The sequence below is a fragment of the Halichoerus grypus genome, chromosome 15 (assembly GCF_964656455.1).
Source record: "Halichoerus grypus chromosome 15, mHalGry1.hap1.1, whole genome shotgun sequence".
NCBI classification, from domain to species: domain Eukaryota; kingdom Metazoa; phylum Chordata; class Mammalia; order Carnivora; family Phocidae; genus Halichoerus; species Halichoerus grypus.
In genome coordinates this window covers 31,994,055-32,006,510 of record NC_135726.1, presented here as the reverse complement: position 1 = coordinate 32,006,510, position 12,456 = coordinate 31,994,055, and the positions used below count along the sequence as shown (strand labels likewise).

At 53.7% G+C, this 12,456-nt stretch overlaps 1 protein-coding gene across 2 annotated transcripts; it reads right to left on the bottom strand.

Annotated features, from left to right (window-relative positions):
- Window positions 1-588: 588 nt before the first annotated feature.
- On the bottom strand, window positions 589-9,044 carry SNX20 (sorting nexin 20). 2 transcript variants are annotated; one of them, XM_036120011.2, is made up of 4 exons: window positions 8,922-9,044; window positions 5,622-5,760; window positions 4,003-4,231; window positions 589-2,669 (listed from the first exon to the last, which is right to left on the bottom strand). In XM_036120011.2, exons 2-4 carry the CDS (start codon window positions 5,717-5,719, stop codon window positions 2,001-2,003), a joined length of 996 nt encoding a protein of 331 aa, XP_035975904.1. In that variant the 5' UTR covers window positions 5,720-5,760; window positions 8,922-9,044; the 3' UTR covers window positions 589-2,000. The 2 variants fall into 2 exon arrangements, with proteins under 2 accessions (XP_035975904.1, XP_035975915.1); XM_036120022.2 differs by having other exon boundaries at window positions 4,003-4,154.
- Between the last annotated feature and the right edge of the window lie 3,412 nt (window positions 9,045-12,456).

The window sequence follows — 12,456 nt, the reverse complement described above, 5'->3', positions numbered from 1 at the left end:
CACACGCAGTGCCATCCTCCCATCCCGGCTCGGGGGCAGGCAAGAGACCCGCATCCCAGGCACATGGGCTCACCAGGTAACTTGACCCCAGCCAACAGGAGGTCTTCATGGGAACAAGCCCCCTCAGGCTTAGGGCCTGAGTGCCCAGAATGGGGTTCCTGGACCTGGGTGAGGCTGGCACGGTGCTCCCACCTGGCACTCCCTGGGTCCTGGATGGGGGCACGCGGACAGGAGGAAGCCTGGGAAGGGAGAAGACACCTCTCTGCTTGAAGTATTGTGCACCACACTGTATGTGTTCAGACCCCAAACCTTGCAGTTCGGATTTGAGGAGGAGATTCCCACCCCTCACCTCGTGCCAAATTTGATTCCTGCATTTCTTGATTGTCCCTTTCTCTGAAGCTGGTTTCTCCCACGTCGACCCTTACATGGAGAGCTACCTCTTTGCTCTCTCAGCTTTCTTGCTGGAAACTCCTATTAAACTTCCCGGATTGGGCATTTTTTTTTTCCTTCTGAGTGACTATTTGGGGCACCTGAGAGGCGAGGTGGCATTTTATATTTGATGAAATGACTTACACAATCAGGAAGGTCTTCTTTACCTTTGCAAATAGAGTCACGGCCTTTTATTTTTCCACTGAACACTTTAATTTTCTCTATGCCCAGATTTTCAAGAGGTCCAACGTCTCCCACTCAAAGTGTCCTTCTCCTGCAGTAAATTGAGAGACCTGAGGCTTTATCCCAAGGTGTCAGGCTGTTTCTCGCCTCCAGAGCAGAGCCTGATTGGGCCAGTCCAGCTGCTGCCACACGGTGTCGCTGTTGAACACATTCTGGTGCAGTTTGGTGAAGGCCTCTTCCCTGCTACAGGGATCCCTTTGCTGAGCCTGGATCCCTGCACGGGCCAAACTGGTGCCGTGCATGAGGATGCCAAGTTACAGGCTCTTTATTTCACTCTGATAAGCTCAGCCAGATGGTTTAGGTCTTCAGGGACTTCCAGCCTCAAGCACATATTGCCCCAAACCAGCCTGGACCATCGGCTTCAGGCCCGGTGTTGAACCTAGGTTACAGGTCCAGGCTCCCCCTCCACTCTGGGCTCCTGGTGTCCTTTCCTGAGAGCAGACTTCAGTCAAGGGCATCCCAACCCATCAGAGGGCTTCCAAGAACATTGCCCCTCAAATGGGAAGGTGTTAAGCATTCAATCTCTGTTCTTCCCAGAGGCTGCACTGGGTATCACCCCCACCTCCTTTTGGGGCTATGTCTATATAACTCAGGGAGCCTCGTCAAGGGCCAGGTGCCTTATAAATGAAAACCCACCTGGACACTGAGTTATAGCACCCTAACCAGAGAATTGTTGGCAACTTCCTTTCCTAAAAATGCCTTGTTTCACAGAATCTTATGACAGGATGACGTTTTAGCCCAGTATCCTCCCACCTTTGAAAGGGTAACATACACCCCACCCCGGTGACAAGCTGGCCTTGAGGAGCCATGGGTGAGCTTTTGTTTTGCTGAGCCGGGTCTACAGGCTGAGAGAAGAGCTAGAAGAGTTAGGATGATGGTGGGGATCTTTGCAGGCAATGCCCAGGGAGGAGGAGCAGAGAGGAAAGACAGACAGCTGGTGGGGAGAGCTGCCTGGAGGAAGTGGGTTAAGCTTTGTCCACGGCGTGCAATGTAAACCTCCCCTCCAGTGACGCACAAAAGCATCAGGAAGCTGGATCTTACTCTCCGGCATTTTGGCAACTGGGTTTGTGGTTTCCAGACGAGGTGAGCCTGGCATCAAAGGGACCCACGACACAAGCAGAGGTTTCCGAGGACCCCCGGGGAGCACCTCCGATCCACACAGATGGGGATGCGGAGGACCAGAGGAGGGGCTTGTCCAAGGTCACCCAGCAAGTTAGAGCCTCAAGTGGCTCCTCCCACTAAACACGACCCCCCCCCGCCCCCACCCCCCCCAAACAGCGCCCCGAGCCGCGGCCATCCGCAGTCTCCGGCCTGCCCGCCAGAGGGGCTCAGTACAGATATTCCCGGACCGTGAGCTCCTTCAGCGTGAAGCCCCAGGGGCTGGGCTTGCGGAGCTGGCTCTCCTGCAGCTTTTCCTGCAGAGACACGAAGTCCTTGCCCAGCGCGTAGGCCAGGCGGAGCATGGCGTCCAGCAGGGGGGCGTAGTAGCGGTGGCCCTCCCGGGCCTGCAGGCACTGCAGCGCCCTCTCCCCGGCCGCGAACGCCTCGGCCGGCCGCTCCAGGTCCCGGTGGCACACGAGCATGGCGCACAGCGCCGGGACCAGCATCACGGGGCAGTGGGCCGTCAGCTTCTCCTGCAGGGGCACCACGCGCACCAGGATGTCCAGGGCCCGGCCGTACTGCCCCCCGCGCAGGCAGCCGAACGCCTCCCTGAGCTCGGGGCGCGTGAGGAAGTCGATGAACTCGCGGGACCGCCGCACGCAGCGGATGGCGTAGAGCAGGCTCAGGTACTCCTGGAAGGCCAGCTTGCGCTCGGAGATCATCTCCTCGGTGAAGTTGCCCATCAGGTGCTTCTTGGGGAAGACGATGTCTTCGATCTCTTCCCTGAACGTCTTGAGGAGGCTTTTCTGGAGCATCTCAAAGTCTGAATAGCGCCGTTCCAGCACGGCTTTGTTGCTGTCAAAACTCCCTGTCTGGATGACGACGATTTGGTACATCTGCAGTGTAGACAGAGAGAGAGAGCGAGCATTTGACTACATCCTAATGGAAGGTTTTCCCCGGCAGAGTGAGCCCCGGCAGATAAAAATAATGATGATGATCATTTAAAGCGGAGCCCGAAAATGGGTTACCGTTCCATGCAATTCTGTTGTAAATTGCTATCAGCATCGGCTGAGCTGTACAAGCGATTCGGGACAAGAGGCCACCCAAGAATAACAAACACAGCGGCACGGAGGCGGCTCGTGGGACTAGGAGCACAGAAGCAGGTGACACAGGGCGCCTGGGGGTGCTCCGGACTTTCCATCGTCAGAACTGGGCCTCGGGTTCCTGAACTGGGGAGCTGGGGTTCGGTCTGCGTTTCCTGAGCCGGCCACACGGGAGAGGTGGTTTTGGGCAGTATGCTCGCGGTGAAGTTCAATGGTAAGGAGATGATTGCTTTTCAGTTCTCTTGCAGTTAGAGAATACTGATGAGGGCTCAGGCTCCTTGGGTTATAATTCCAGCCCCGCCACGGTCTAGCTGTGTGGTCTTAGGTGGGTACTTGAACCGCAAGGGGCCTCAGTTTTCCCGTCCAGGAAATGAGGATAGTAATAGTACCTCCCTCGCTGGGTGAGGATGGAATGAGTTAATGCTCTGCAACCACGGGGGACTGGATTCAACTTGCAGTCAGCACTTAGCCCCCACTATTGTTATCCTGGTCCCAGTTAAGGGGCCAGGAGGGGAGAAAGGTTGAGCGTGGCTCCTACTTGGACCTGCACACCCCCACCGCCAAGGGCTCAAATCCCATTTTAACAGAGAGCAGCCCCCCAAGCCCAGAGCTTGCCGCCAGCCATGGCGTAACCAGCTAGAATCTAATGACAGCATTTAGCTTTCCTTGTATTTACTTTCAAGATTACCTTTTCTTTATGCTATGTGATACTGGTTTCCCTTTGAAAGATAGTGATTTTGTGTTTTTTAAAAAACAATCAGATTTAAAGAAAAAGAGGTTAATTATTCTCTATCATTATTTTATGCAATATATAATTATTAATAATAATATAAATGATTGGGGATATCAAAAACTGTGGCGAAGGGACACAGCTGGCTAGTTCTGGCTGCCGTGGAATTCATCTGGGCTAGTTCCTTCCCAGGATCAGGGACCGTGACTCACTCCTCTCCAATTCTCACAGTGCTTAACACAATGCCCAGTGCAAAATCTTGCTTTTTGACCGTTGTCTCTGTTAGAACTCTGTCAGTCAAGCTGCATCGGCCCATTTCATAGTGGGGCAAGTTGAGGCCCAGGGCCGGGAAGGAAGTGGTGAAAGCCTCGCCCTCCCTGTCTGATCTCAGCTTACCACAAACTTGGAGACTTTTCTCTCCTCGATGCGGGCGGACGCGACCTCAAAGAGCAGCTTGACGCGTCTCCAGCAGCGCTTCTCCTTCCGCCAGTACTCCTGCAGCTCCCCGGTGGTCATGCTGGAGTTGGGGCTGGGGCCGCCGTGAGCGTCTGGAGGGACGGCACCCGTCAGCACTTGCACCAGGTCAGTGCACTTTGGGGACAAGGGTCTGGGGAGATGGCTGGGTCTGTTGGGGATGGGAAGTCCGAATCTGGAAGGGCCATGCCTTTCCCGCTCCCCGGCCCCGCCCACCCAGACTCCTGCGCCCCAAACCCCGCTGCAGCCATCCCACCACCCGCAACCTGAAATAGCCCCGCGTCCCCCAGCAAGTTTCTCCATTGGGAAATGCCGCACGTGTGTGTCGCACCAGCCACCTCCGGCCTGCAGACTGGCCACTGTGAGACCCATGCTCCTGAGAAGCAGGGATGGTGGCTGTTCCTTTCTATACTCCCTAGGGCACTGACACGGTGTCCTCGCCCGGTGTGGTGTGGGGGGGGGGGGGGGGGAGGGAAGCCTGAGCACATGCATCAGCGACCAGTGGAGGGAGCCACTGAGGATGTTGGGCTCCAGGCTCAGCCTGGTGGGCCCCTCCCCACTGTCTCATCTCCTTTCCCACGTTCCCTGCTTTTGTTTGCACGTGCTATGCCTTCTGCCTTAAATGCAACCCTCCTATTTCCCTACCTGGAAAACTCACAGCGTCTCTTAGCCCTCAGGTGCCCCGGGCGCCATTCTGATCATCTCGGGAAAGATTAGAATCCTTCCCCACCAAAATGCACCGATCATTGTGCATTTTATTTCAAAGGATGTGGGGTCCCCCGAGGGGGCGGGGTGTCCCTTCTCCATGGTGTCTTTCAAGACCCAGCACATATGTCACTTCGACTGTCCCCTCGCATTAGAGTAAGAGCCTCCCACCTTTTCCCTACAACCTTTCTGGTGACATCTCGAATTATTTTTCACAGATCTGTTTCCCCACCGACCTTGAGGGCCAGCAGTGTTGGACTGGTTCCTGTTTCCCCGGGGCCAAGGCCAGAGCAGGCATAGGCTCGGACTGAACCACCGCATGAATGAGCAAATCAGTTTGCTCCAGGGGATGGCGTTGCGGTGGACACAGTCAGCGCGGGGCTGGGCCCCTTCGCACTCAGTGCTCTGCAATGGCCCCCCCGGCTTCCTACTAGAGGCACCTAGGGCTCTCACACAGGGGGCTTTCTTGAGCTAAAGCAGGCTGTTCTGGAGCTGGATGAAGGATGGGACTGGCGGGCTGGTGGGTAGTAGCCTGGCCTCCTCGCCTCCTGGATGGGACAACTCTGAGATACGTTCCCTACGGCTTGCAGAAGACCCCCGCTGGGACTGAGCCCAGTTGCCCGCAGCAGTAATCAACACCTTACTGGCTTCCTGCCCTTCCTTTCCTCGATGTACCCTTATGATTCCTGGGAACTTCTCCCAGAAAAACAACAGGCACCAAGTTCTTATGCCAAGTTGAGAAAGCTACCCCCTCTTCCATGGCACATGTTGAAGTACCCAATGTTTGGATTCCAAATATCTTCAAACCTCTATCTCTGACCAAGCCCCAAACCCACCTAAGTGCCCTTCGGGTCCTGGACACGGGAGGTCTCGGCCAGCGGCTGATGCTTCCTGCTTGGTCCCTGCCGTGCACTTGGCTATGGGTCCCGTCCATCCAGGGCTCCCAGGATGCTTGGGACTTGCCATGCTCCAAGGCTGCCAGGGGGACAAGAGACAACAGTGATTTCCCGCTCACGTTGGGGTTCCTGGTGGGTCCTGGGGTGCTAGGATCTGTGTCATAGTCCCCATGGCTGAGCCCTCCCCTGCCCACCTAGCTGTCCGCCCAGCTGTCACATGCGAGGCTTGGGTCTGCTGCCTCTTGGCTGGATTGATCAGTCCAAGGCCTTCTCTTATTGTTACGATGCTTCTATGATCAAGTTCTATGAATTTTAAATGCCGTGATTTCAAGCCAAGGTAGTGGCTTTCGGGATTACTTGGAGAAAGATGCCGGCTTGTCCTGAAGAACATTCCAATACTCCATTTATGTTCCACATGTAAATAAAATCTCAGTGCCCAAAGTAGGGGTCCAGGGATGTATCCTTCCCATCTCTCTCCCTCTCTAAGCAAACACTTACTGACGACTTGCGGAACACACTTCATAGACACCTAGGTTCTTCACATCCACTTATTTCAGACCCACAAAAATCTTTCGTGACTCCCAATCACAGAAGAGGAAACTGAGGTTTAGCCCAAGGTGACGCGGCTGGTGAGCCTGCCCCACAAGCAAAGCCGAATGTCTGTGACGTGTCAGTTTGTACGCTCTGCCTTCAACACCCAATCGCTCATGTAACTGACTCTGTGCGCAGAAGGAGTCTTACCTCCATCTTATGATAAAGGAACCAAGACTTGGGGCTGGCCCACGATCCGAAGGCTAGTAGGGGAAGCACAAGGACGCAGGTGGAACCCCTCCTCGGGGCCAGGGGAGGGCAACCAGCAGGAGGGCCGGGGGCTATTTTATGCAGTAACTCTGTGACCCAGATCCGTGAACGAGAGGACCTGGTGCCCGCAATTCTCTGTGCCTCAGTTTCCCATAAAATGGGTATAAGAACAGAACCTGCCTTCACGAGGCTGGCGTGACGGTTCCAAGTAGGGGAGACCGTGCTCAGGGCTCCGCACGCACCAGGCGCTGTATAATAGTCCCTGCTATTGATATTGGACACCTGATAATACTTGGAGAAATATTTGAAAATCAGTGACTCTAAATTAAGGTGTAAATTGGAATAGACAAATTAGAAACGGGATGATGAGAATATTAGGTCAGATGGAGCGAGTAGCTGGGGCACCCCTTTGGCACAGAAATCTGAAATCAGAAGGGTGCAAGCGACCTTACGTCCTTCTTCACTCGATCCGAGGGAGGAGCTGCAAGGGGCACACGGGGCAGAGCTGGGACGCGAACTCTGGTCTGCCGGGTCTGCCGCATTCCCGGCCCCGTGTCTGAACCCTTCTGCTGACTATGGCCTAGAGGGGGTGGGATTACTGGAGTCCCAGCTCTGTCCCTGGGTGTGACCGAGCCCATCCCACCTCCAGGGCTGAGGGGTCCCCTGGACAGGCCTGGCCTGGGGAGAGCTGAGGTCAGCGGGGGCCAGGGTGCCTCCTTCGGGGGGCAGCTCTTGCTGGCTCAGGTGAAAGGAACCCTGGGCCATCCTCCAGGTGGTTCTGTGCCGTTGCGCAGCGCGTGTCTCCCCGGGAAGCTCCGTCCAACCTTACTTTATATAGATGGGGAAACTGAGGCACAGAGCAAGGCCATGGCTGGCCCAGGGCTGCACACACCTGAGCCCGCTAGAGCCTGCACACCTCGTTTGTGCTTCTGCCCTTAAGGAGTCAGGCCTTCCATCCTGACCCACTGTGGGTCCGATGCAAGTTATTTAGTATCTCCAGGCCTCGGTGTCCCCACCTGAGAAGTGTGGCCTCAAGCTCTGTCCTGCCGACAAGACAGTGGTTGGTAGGGGACAAGTTCTCTATATCCTGATAGGTGCCCTGGCAAGGCGGTGAGTGGTCTGCATGCTCTATTACATAGTGGACTCTGGGTGGCCAGGGTTCTTGGAAGCCCAGTGTTTCCTGTGGGCACTCCTATGTCCCTGCCTCAGTTAGCTCATCTGTAGAATGGGTGATGGCAAGCCTCAGTCGTCCCAGCCCTTCCAGCTCTGCTGTCCTGTTCAGGCGGCTGGTGCCAGGTCAGAAGCAGGGCACAGTTCTCCCAGAGACCCTGTGAGACCCCAGGAATCATGGCCTTGGCTGGACGTACCAGTAAAGACCTGGGAGAGCTGAGTGTGAACCCAGGGCTTTGAATAAAAATCAAATTCAGCAGCCAAAGCCAGTTCCCTTATGTTTTCTCCTACAGGGTTGTTTGGGAGTCACCATGAGGGGAGTGAACAGGAGAAAGTCATGCACTGGTGCCTGCATGGAGACTTGGCCATCTTCCTGTTCCTCTCTAGGCCTCAGTCTCCTCATCTGTGAAATGGGGAAAACAGCCTGTCACTCCAAAAGCCCTTTGGGGATAATGACGCATGGGGTTCCATGGGTACTTCTCTCCCCTCTCCGTACCCTGTATAGCAAAGATTTCTAGATTTGACAAGAAAATCCTGCAAATGTTGGTGCTCTTGGGTGGGGGTCCTGTGCTCGGCCCAGGAGACAGAGCAGCTTCCCAGCCCCGTCCCCATCCAGCCCAGCCCCCTCCCCATCCAGCTGTGTGTGTGTGCAGACATTCTGCTCCTTCCCTCCCAGGCCCTGAGCACCACTCCTCCCTCTGAGGGCTGCCCCCCATGGCCAGGCCTTCTGATGGCTACACTGGGCTACATTCTGAGCCCATGCTATCTTCCTGAGGGGGCTGCAGAGGACTTTCCATCGGACTGAGACACTGGGTGGGCACACTCACATTTGGGAATCCCCCAGGGGGATGGAGGTGCTGGGAGATTGTAACAAGCAGGTTTCCTGGCTCTTGACATCAGAGAGGCCCATCTGGCAGGTCTGGGGATGGGCCCTGGATTCTGCCCGTTGCACTAGTCCCCCGGGGCTATACTGACACGGGGGTTCTCTGGCACCAATTTTCGAGAAACACCGGTGTGGTGACTTATTCCCCAGCCTCAAGAGGGGTCGTCGAAGTATCTCAAAAGAATTGAGGTGATGGAGGGTCAGGGAGCTGCTTCCTGCTCTACCCCAATGAGCTAAGGAGAGCCCTACACTTAGAGGCTGTCACCAACCCTTCCCTACCCCGCCCTGCCCCCAACAGGTAGTGAGGGAGGGCCACAGGGGGAGGGGGCACAGGCCACGGGGTGGGGGCGGGCAGAGACTCACTGAGGTTGGGATCAAACACTGACCTGAAGCTTCTCTGGCCCTGTGTGGGTCCAGGGGTCCCGGAAGAGTATCACATGGCCGTCTTCAGCTCCCCTCTGTTCCAGGTTCCAGCGAGCTGCAGCTTCTAAGTTCCCCGTTTGAAAACAGGAAATAGGCTGTGTGACCCGCTCTTGGTGCCCCAGCCCATTGGCTGATGGCAGACAGTACGTTGAACCCTGCTGACAGGGTGTCCCACAGGGCAGGGGCAGGGCAGAACAGGGCAAGGCAGGAACAGGCCCCGAGGGCCCTAGTCCTGAGGGATCCAGTTGGGCCTCACACAGCCTTGCAGCTAGCTTGGCTGTCCCTCAGAGTCCCAGATAATCTCTGGCATTCCAACAGTATCCCCCATCCCTCTTTAACATTCATTATTCTCCCCTATGAGCTAGGCCTGATGGGGGCCCTCATGCTTCACTGACAAATGGGGAAACTGAGGTTTGGAGCACAGAGCCACTGCCTCAAGGGAAGGGAAATGGGGTAAACTCTCAGTTCCATTTGGTGCCTTTCTCTGAGCAAAACTGCATCCAATTCTCCCAACAGAAAGTACTGGGGAAGTCAGACCTCTGGGCTGTGATGTGATTCATGGCCACTAGTATTTGTGACCTTGAGGACAGGAGACTGGGACAAAACAAAAAAAAATAGCCCCCAAGAAGGCCACCATGTGTCTCTTCTCCGCTATGATCCCCTTCTTCCCCATTAGAGGCAGTCCCACTCCGAATTGTGACTGGGGTCACTTCTCTGCTTTTCTTTGTAAATTTACGATCTTTGAATAGACCCCAAAACAATAGAGCTTAATTTTCCCTATCTTGGAATTTTATAAAATTGAGCCACGCATAGTGTTTGTATGCTTTGGTGTCTTGCTTCCTTTGTTCAACATTTCTGTGTATAAGATTCATCAATTTGTATGTGTGTGTAGCTAGAGTTTTTTCATTTTTGTTGTTGTGTTGCTACATTATTTGAATACATCATTATTTCTCCTTTTTTCTATTCTTCTTCTTTTTTTTTTTTTTTTGGTCTGTGAATGCACATTTGGGTTGTTTCTAGTTTGGGCCATTGTGATCAATGGTGCTGGGAATATTCTTCTATGTTTATCCAAGGGCACATGTTTATGTAAGGTGAAATCCCTGGGTCTTAGAGTATGAATCGCTGAATAGCTTTCAACTCTCCTGGATTACGGCAAAGGTTTCCCCCTGTGGCTGTGTTTCTGTGCTCCCACCCACCGCCACAGTGCCTGTGAGTTCTAGGTGTTCCACAACCCCACCTACACTGGATGTGGTCAGTATTTTTTTATTGTAGTCATTCTAGTGGGTGTGTAGTGATGTCTCATTATGGTTTTAAGTTGCATTTCCCTAATAAGGAGTGATGTAGAGTATCTTTTCATGAGCTTAGTTTCAATCTTTATATCCTCTGTTCAAGTCCATTGCTCATTTTTATTTATTTTATTTTATTTTTTAAATTTTTTATTGTTATGTTAATCACCATACATTAGATCATTAGTTTTAGATGTAGTGTTCCAGGATTCATTGTTTGTGCATAACACCCAGTGCTCCATGCAGAACGTGCCCTCTTTAATACCCATCACCAGGCTAACCCATCCTCCCACCCCCTCCCCTCTAGAACCCTCAGTCTGTTTTTCAGAGTTCATCGTCTCTCATGGTTCGTCTCCCCCTCCGATTTCCCCCCTTCATTCTTCCCCTCCTGCCATCTTCTTCTTCTTCTTTTTTTTTTTTCCACTTGGGTCTTTTTTTTTTTTCTTAACATATACTGCACTATTTGCTTCAGAGGTACAGATCTGAGATTCAACAGTCTTGCACAATTCACAGCGCTTACCAGAGCACATACCCTCCCCAGTGTCTATCACCCAGTCACCCCATCCCTCCCACCCCACCCCCCACTCCAGCAACCCTCAGTTTGTTTCCTGAGATTAAGAATTCCTCATATCAGTGAGGTCATATGATACATGTCTTTCTCTGTTTGACTTATTTCGCTCAGCATAATACCCTCCAGTTCCATCCACGTCATTGCAAATGGCAAGATCTCATTCCTTTTGATGGCTGCATAATATTCCATTGTGTATATATACCATATCTTCTTTATCCATTCATCTGTTGATGGACATCTTGGCTCTTTCCACAGTTTGGCTATTGTGGTAAGTCCATTGCTCATTTTTAAAAATATCTAAATAATTAATTAATTTAGGGGAGAGGGGCAGAGGGAGAGAGAGAGAATCTCAAGCAGACTCCATGCTGAGTGCAGAGCCTGACGCAGGGCTGGATCTCACAACCCTGAGATCATGCCCTGAGCTGAAACCAAGAGTGGGACTCTTCACCGACTGAGCGCCCCCCTCCCCTTGCTCATTGCTTATTTTCTTCATGGTTTGTAAGGTCTATGTGGTTTTCAGTATTCTTTCCCAACCTGTGGTTTGCATTGCACTCTCTAAATAGGGTCTTTGGATGAATAGAAATTGCCAACTTGAAAGTATTCAACCATATCAGTCTTGGCTTTCACAGCCCATGTCATACCTTAAGAGAGAGATTAAGGAGAGATTTCTCTTCTATTGTTCTTTCTCGTTGCTTCTGCAACCACTTGGCAAGCCACTGAGGGGCTTCCGCTGAGTTACAATGTGCAAAGCCCTTAGAACAATGCTGGTCCCTAGCAAGCACTGAAAAAGGTGCTGGCAATTCCTGCTGTTTCTCAACACCTTTCTAGTGTGCCTTTCTCATTTGGGGTTCTCCAATGCGTGTAGAGTAGATGTTCGTGTATGGCGTGAGGTAGGGAGGCCCAGTGCTTTTCCCTCCATGTTTACCGGCCTTGTTTACTGAAATGGCCATCAATCCCACAGCTCGGCAGTGTGGTCACTGTGAGAAGGGTATCGGCGTATGTCAGGGTCTGGGGTGTCCAGGGGGAGTGGCCTGAACGGTGTGCCTCTGGCCCGCAAGCCCGTGTGCAAGGACCGTACCTCACTCACCTCTGCCCCCCATCGCCCCGCAGAGGGCCTGGCATGGCCGGGGGGTGGGGTGGGGGGGTTGGGGGTTGGGGGTGGGGAACGCTTCCTCTGTGTCGAGCGTCGCTGGAAGTCCTTCTCCCATCTGCCTGGGCCTGGAGTCTTCGAGCCTCTCACGAGGCAGCCAGCGGATGGGGGGGAGGGGTGTGTGGAAGCTACTGCTTCCTCTTCTGGGTGAAGGAGGTGTTCTCTGGAAAGTCCCCAACACACAAGGGTGTCTGGCTGCCGTGGAAGGGACCTAGCTGGACCAGAGTGGCCATGGCGGGCCCCTTACCGGGTGTCGGCTCTTCTGTGCCGCACAGAGCTGTGTGTGGTAAAGGGCAGGCGAGGCCCCGCTGACACGGGGGTCACAGACTGGGTGTCCCCCCACTGCCGGGCTGACCCCAGAGCCTGAGGAGTGGGCACCAAAGGGAAATGCTGGTGTCTCAGAGTCTGGGTGTCTCTTCTAGAATTCAGACGGCTTGGACCTTTCAGTGACTTCCTCCCTCAGGCAGAGTAGGTTCAGCCTCTGTCCGGAG

Excerpts from the sequence above, each read along its gene's own strand:
- SNX20 (XM_036120011.2), bottom strand. The coding sequence starts at position 5,719 with ATGGACGGGACCCATAGCCAAGTGCACGGCAGGGACCAAGCAGGAAGC. Across the intron at positions 4,232-5,621 it reads AGGACCCGAAGGGCACTTAG|ACCCAGCCATCTCCCCAGAC; the intron begins GTGGGTTTGGGG and ends CATCCCCAACAG. Across the intron at positions 2,670-4,002 it reads GAAAAGTCTCCAAGTTTGTG|ATGTACCAAATCGTCGTCAT; the intron begins GTAAGCTGAGAT and ends TCTACACTGCAG.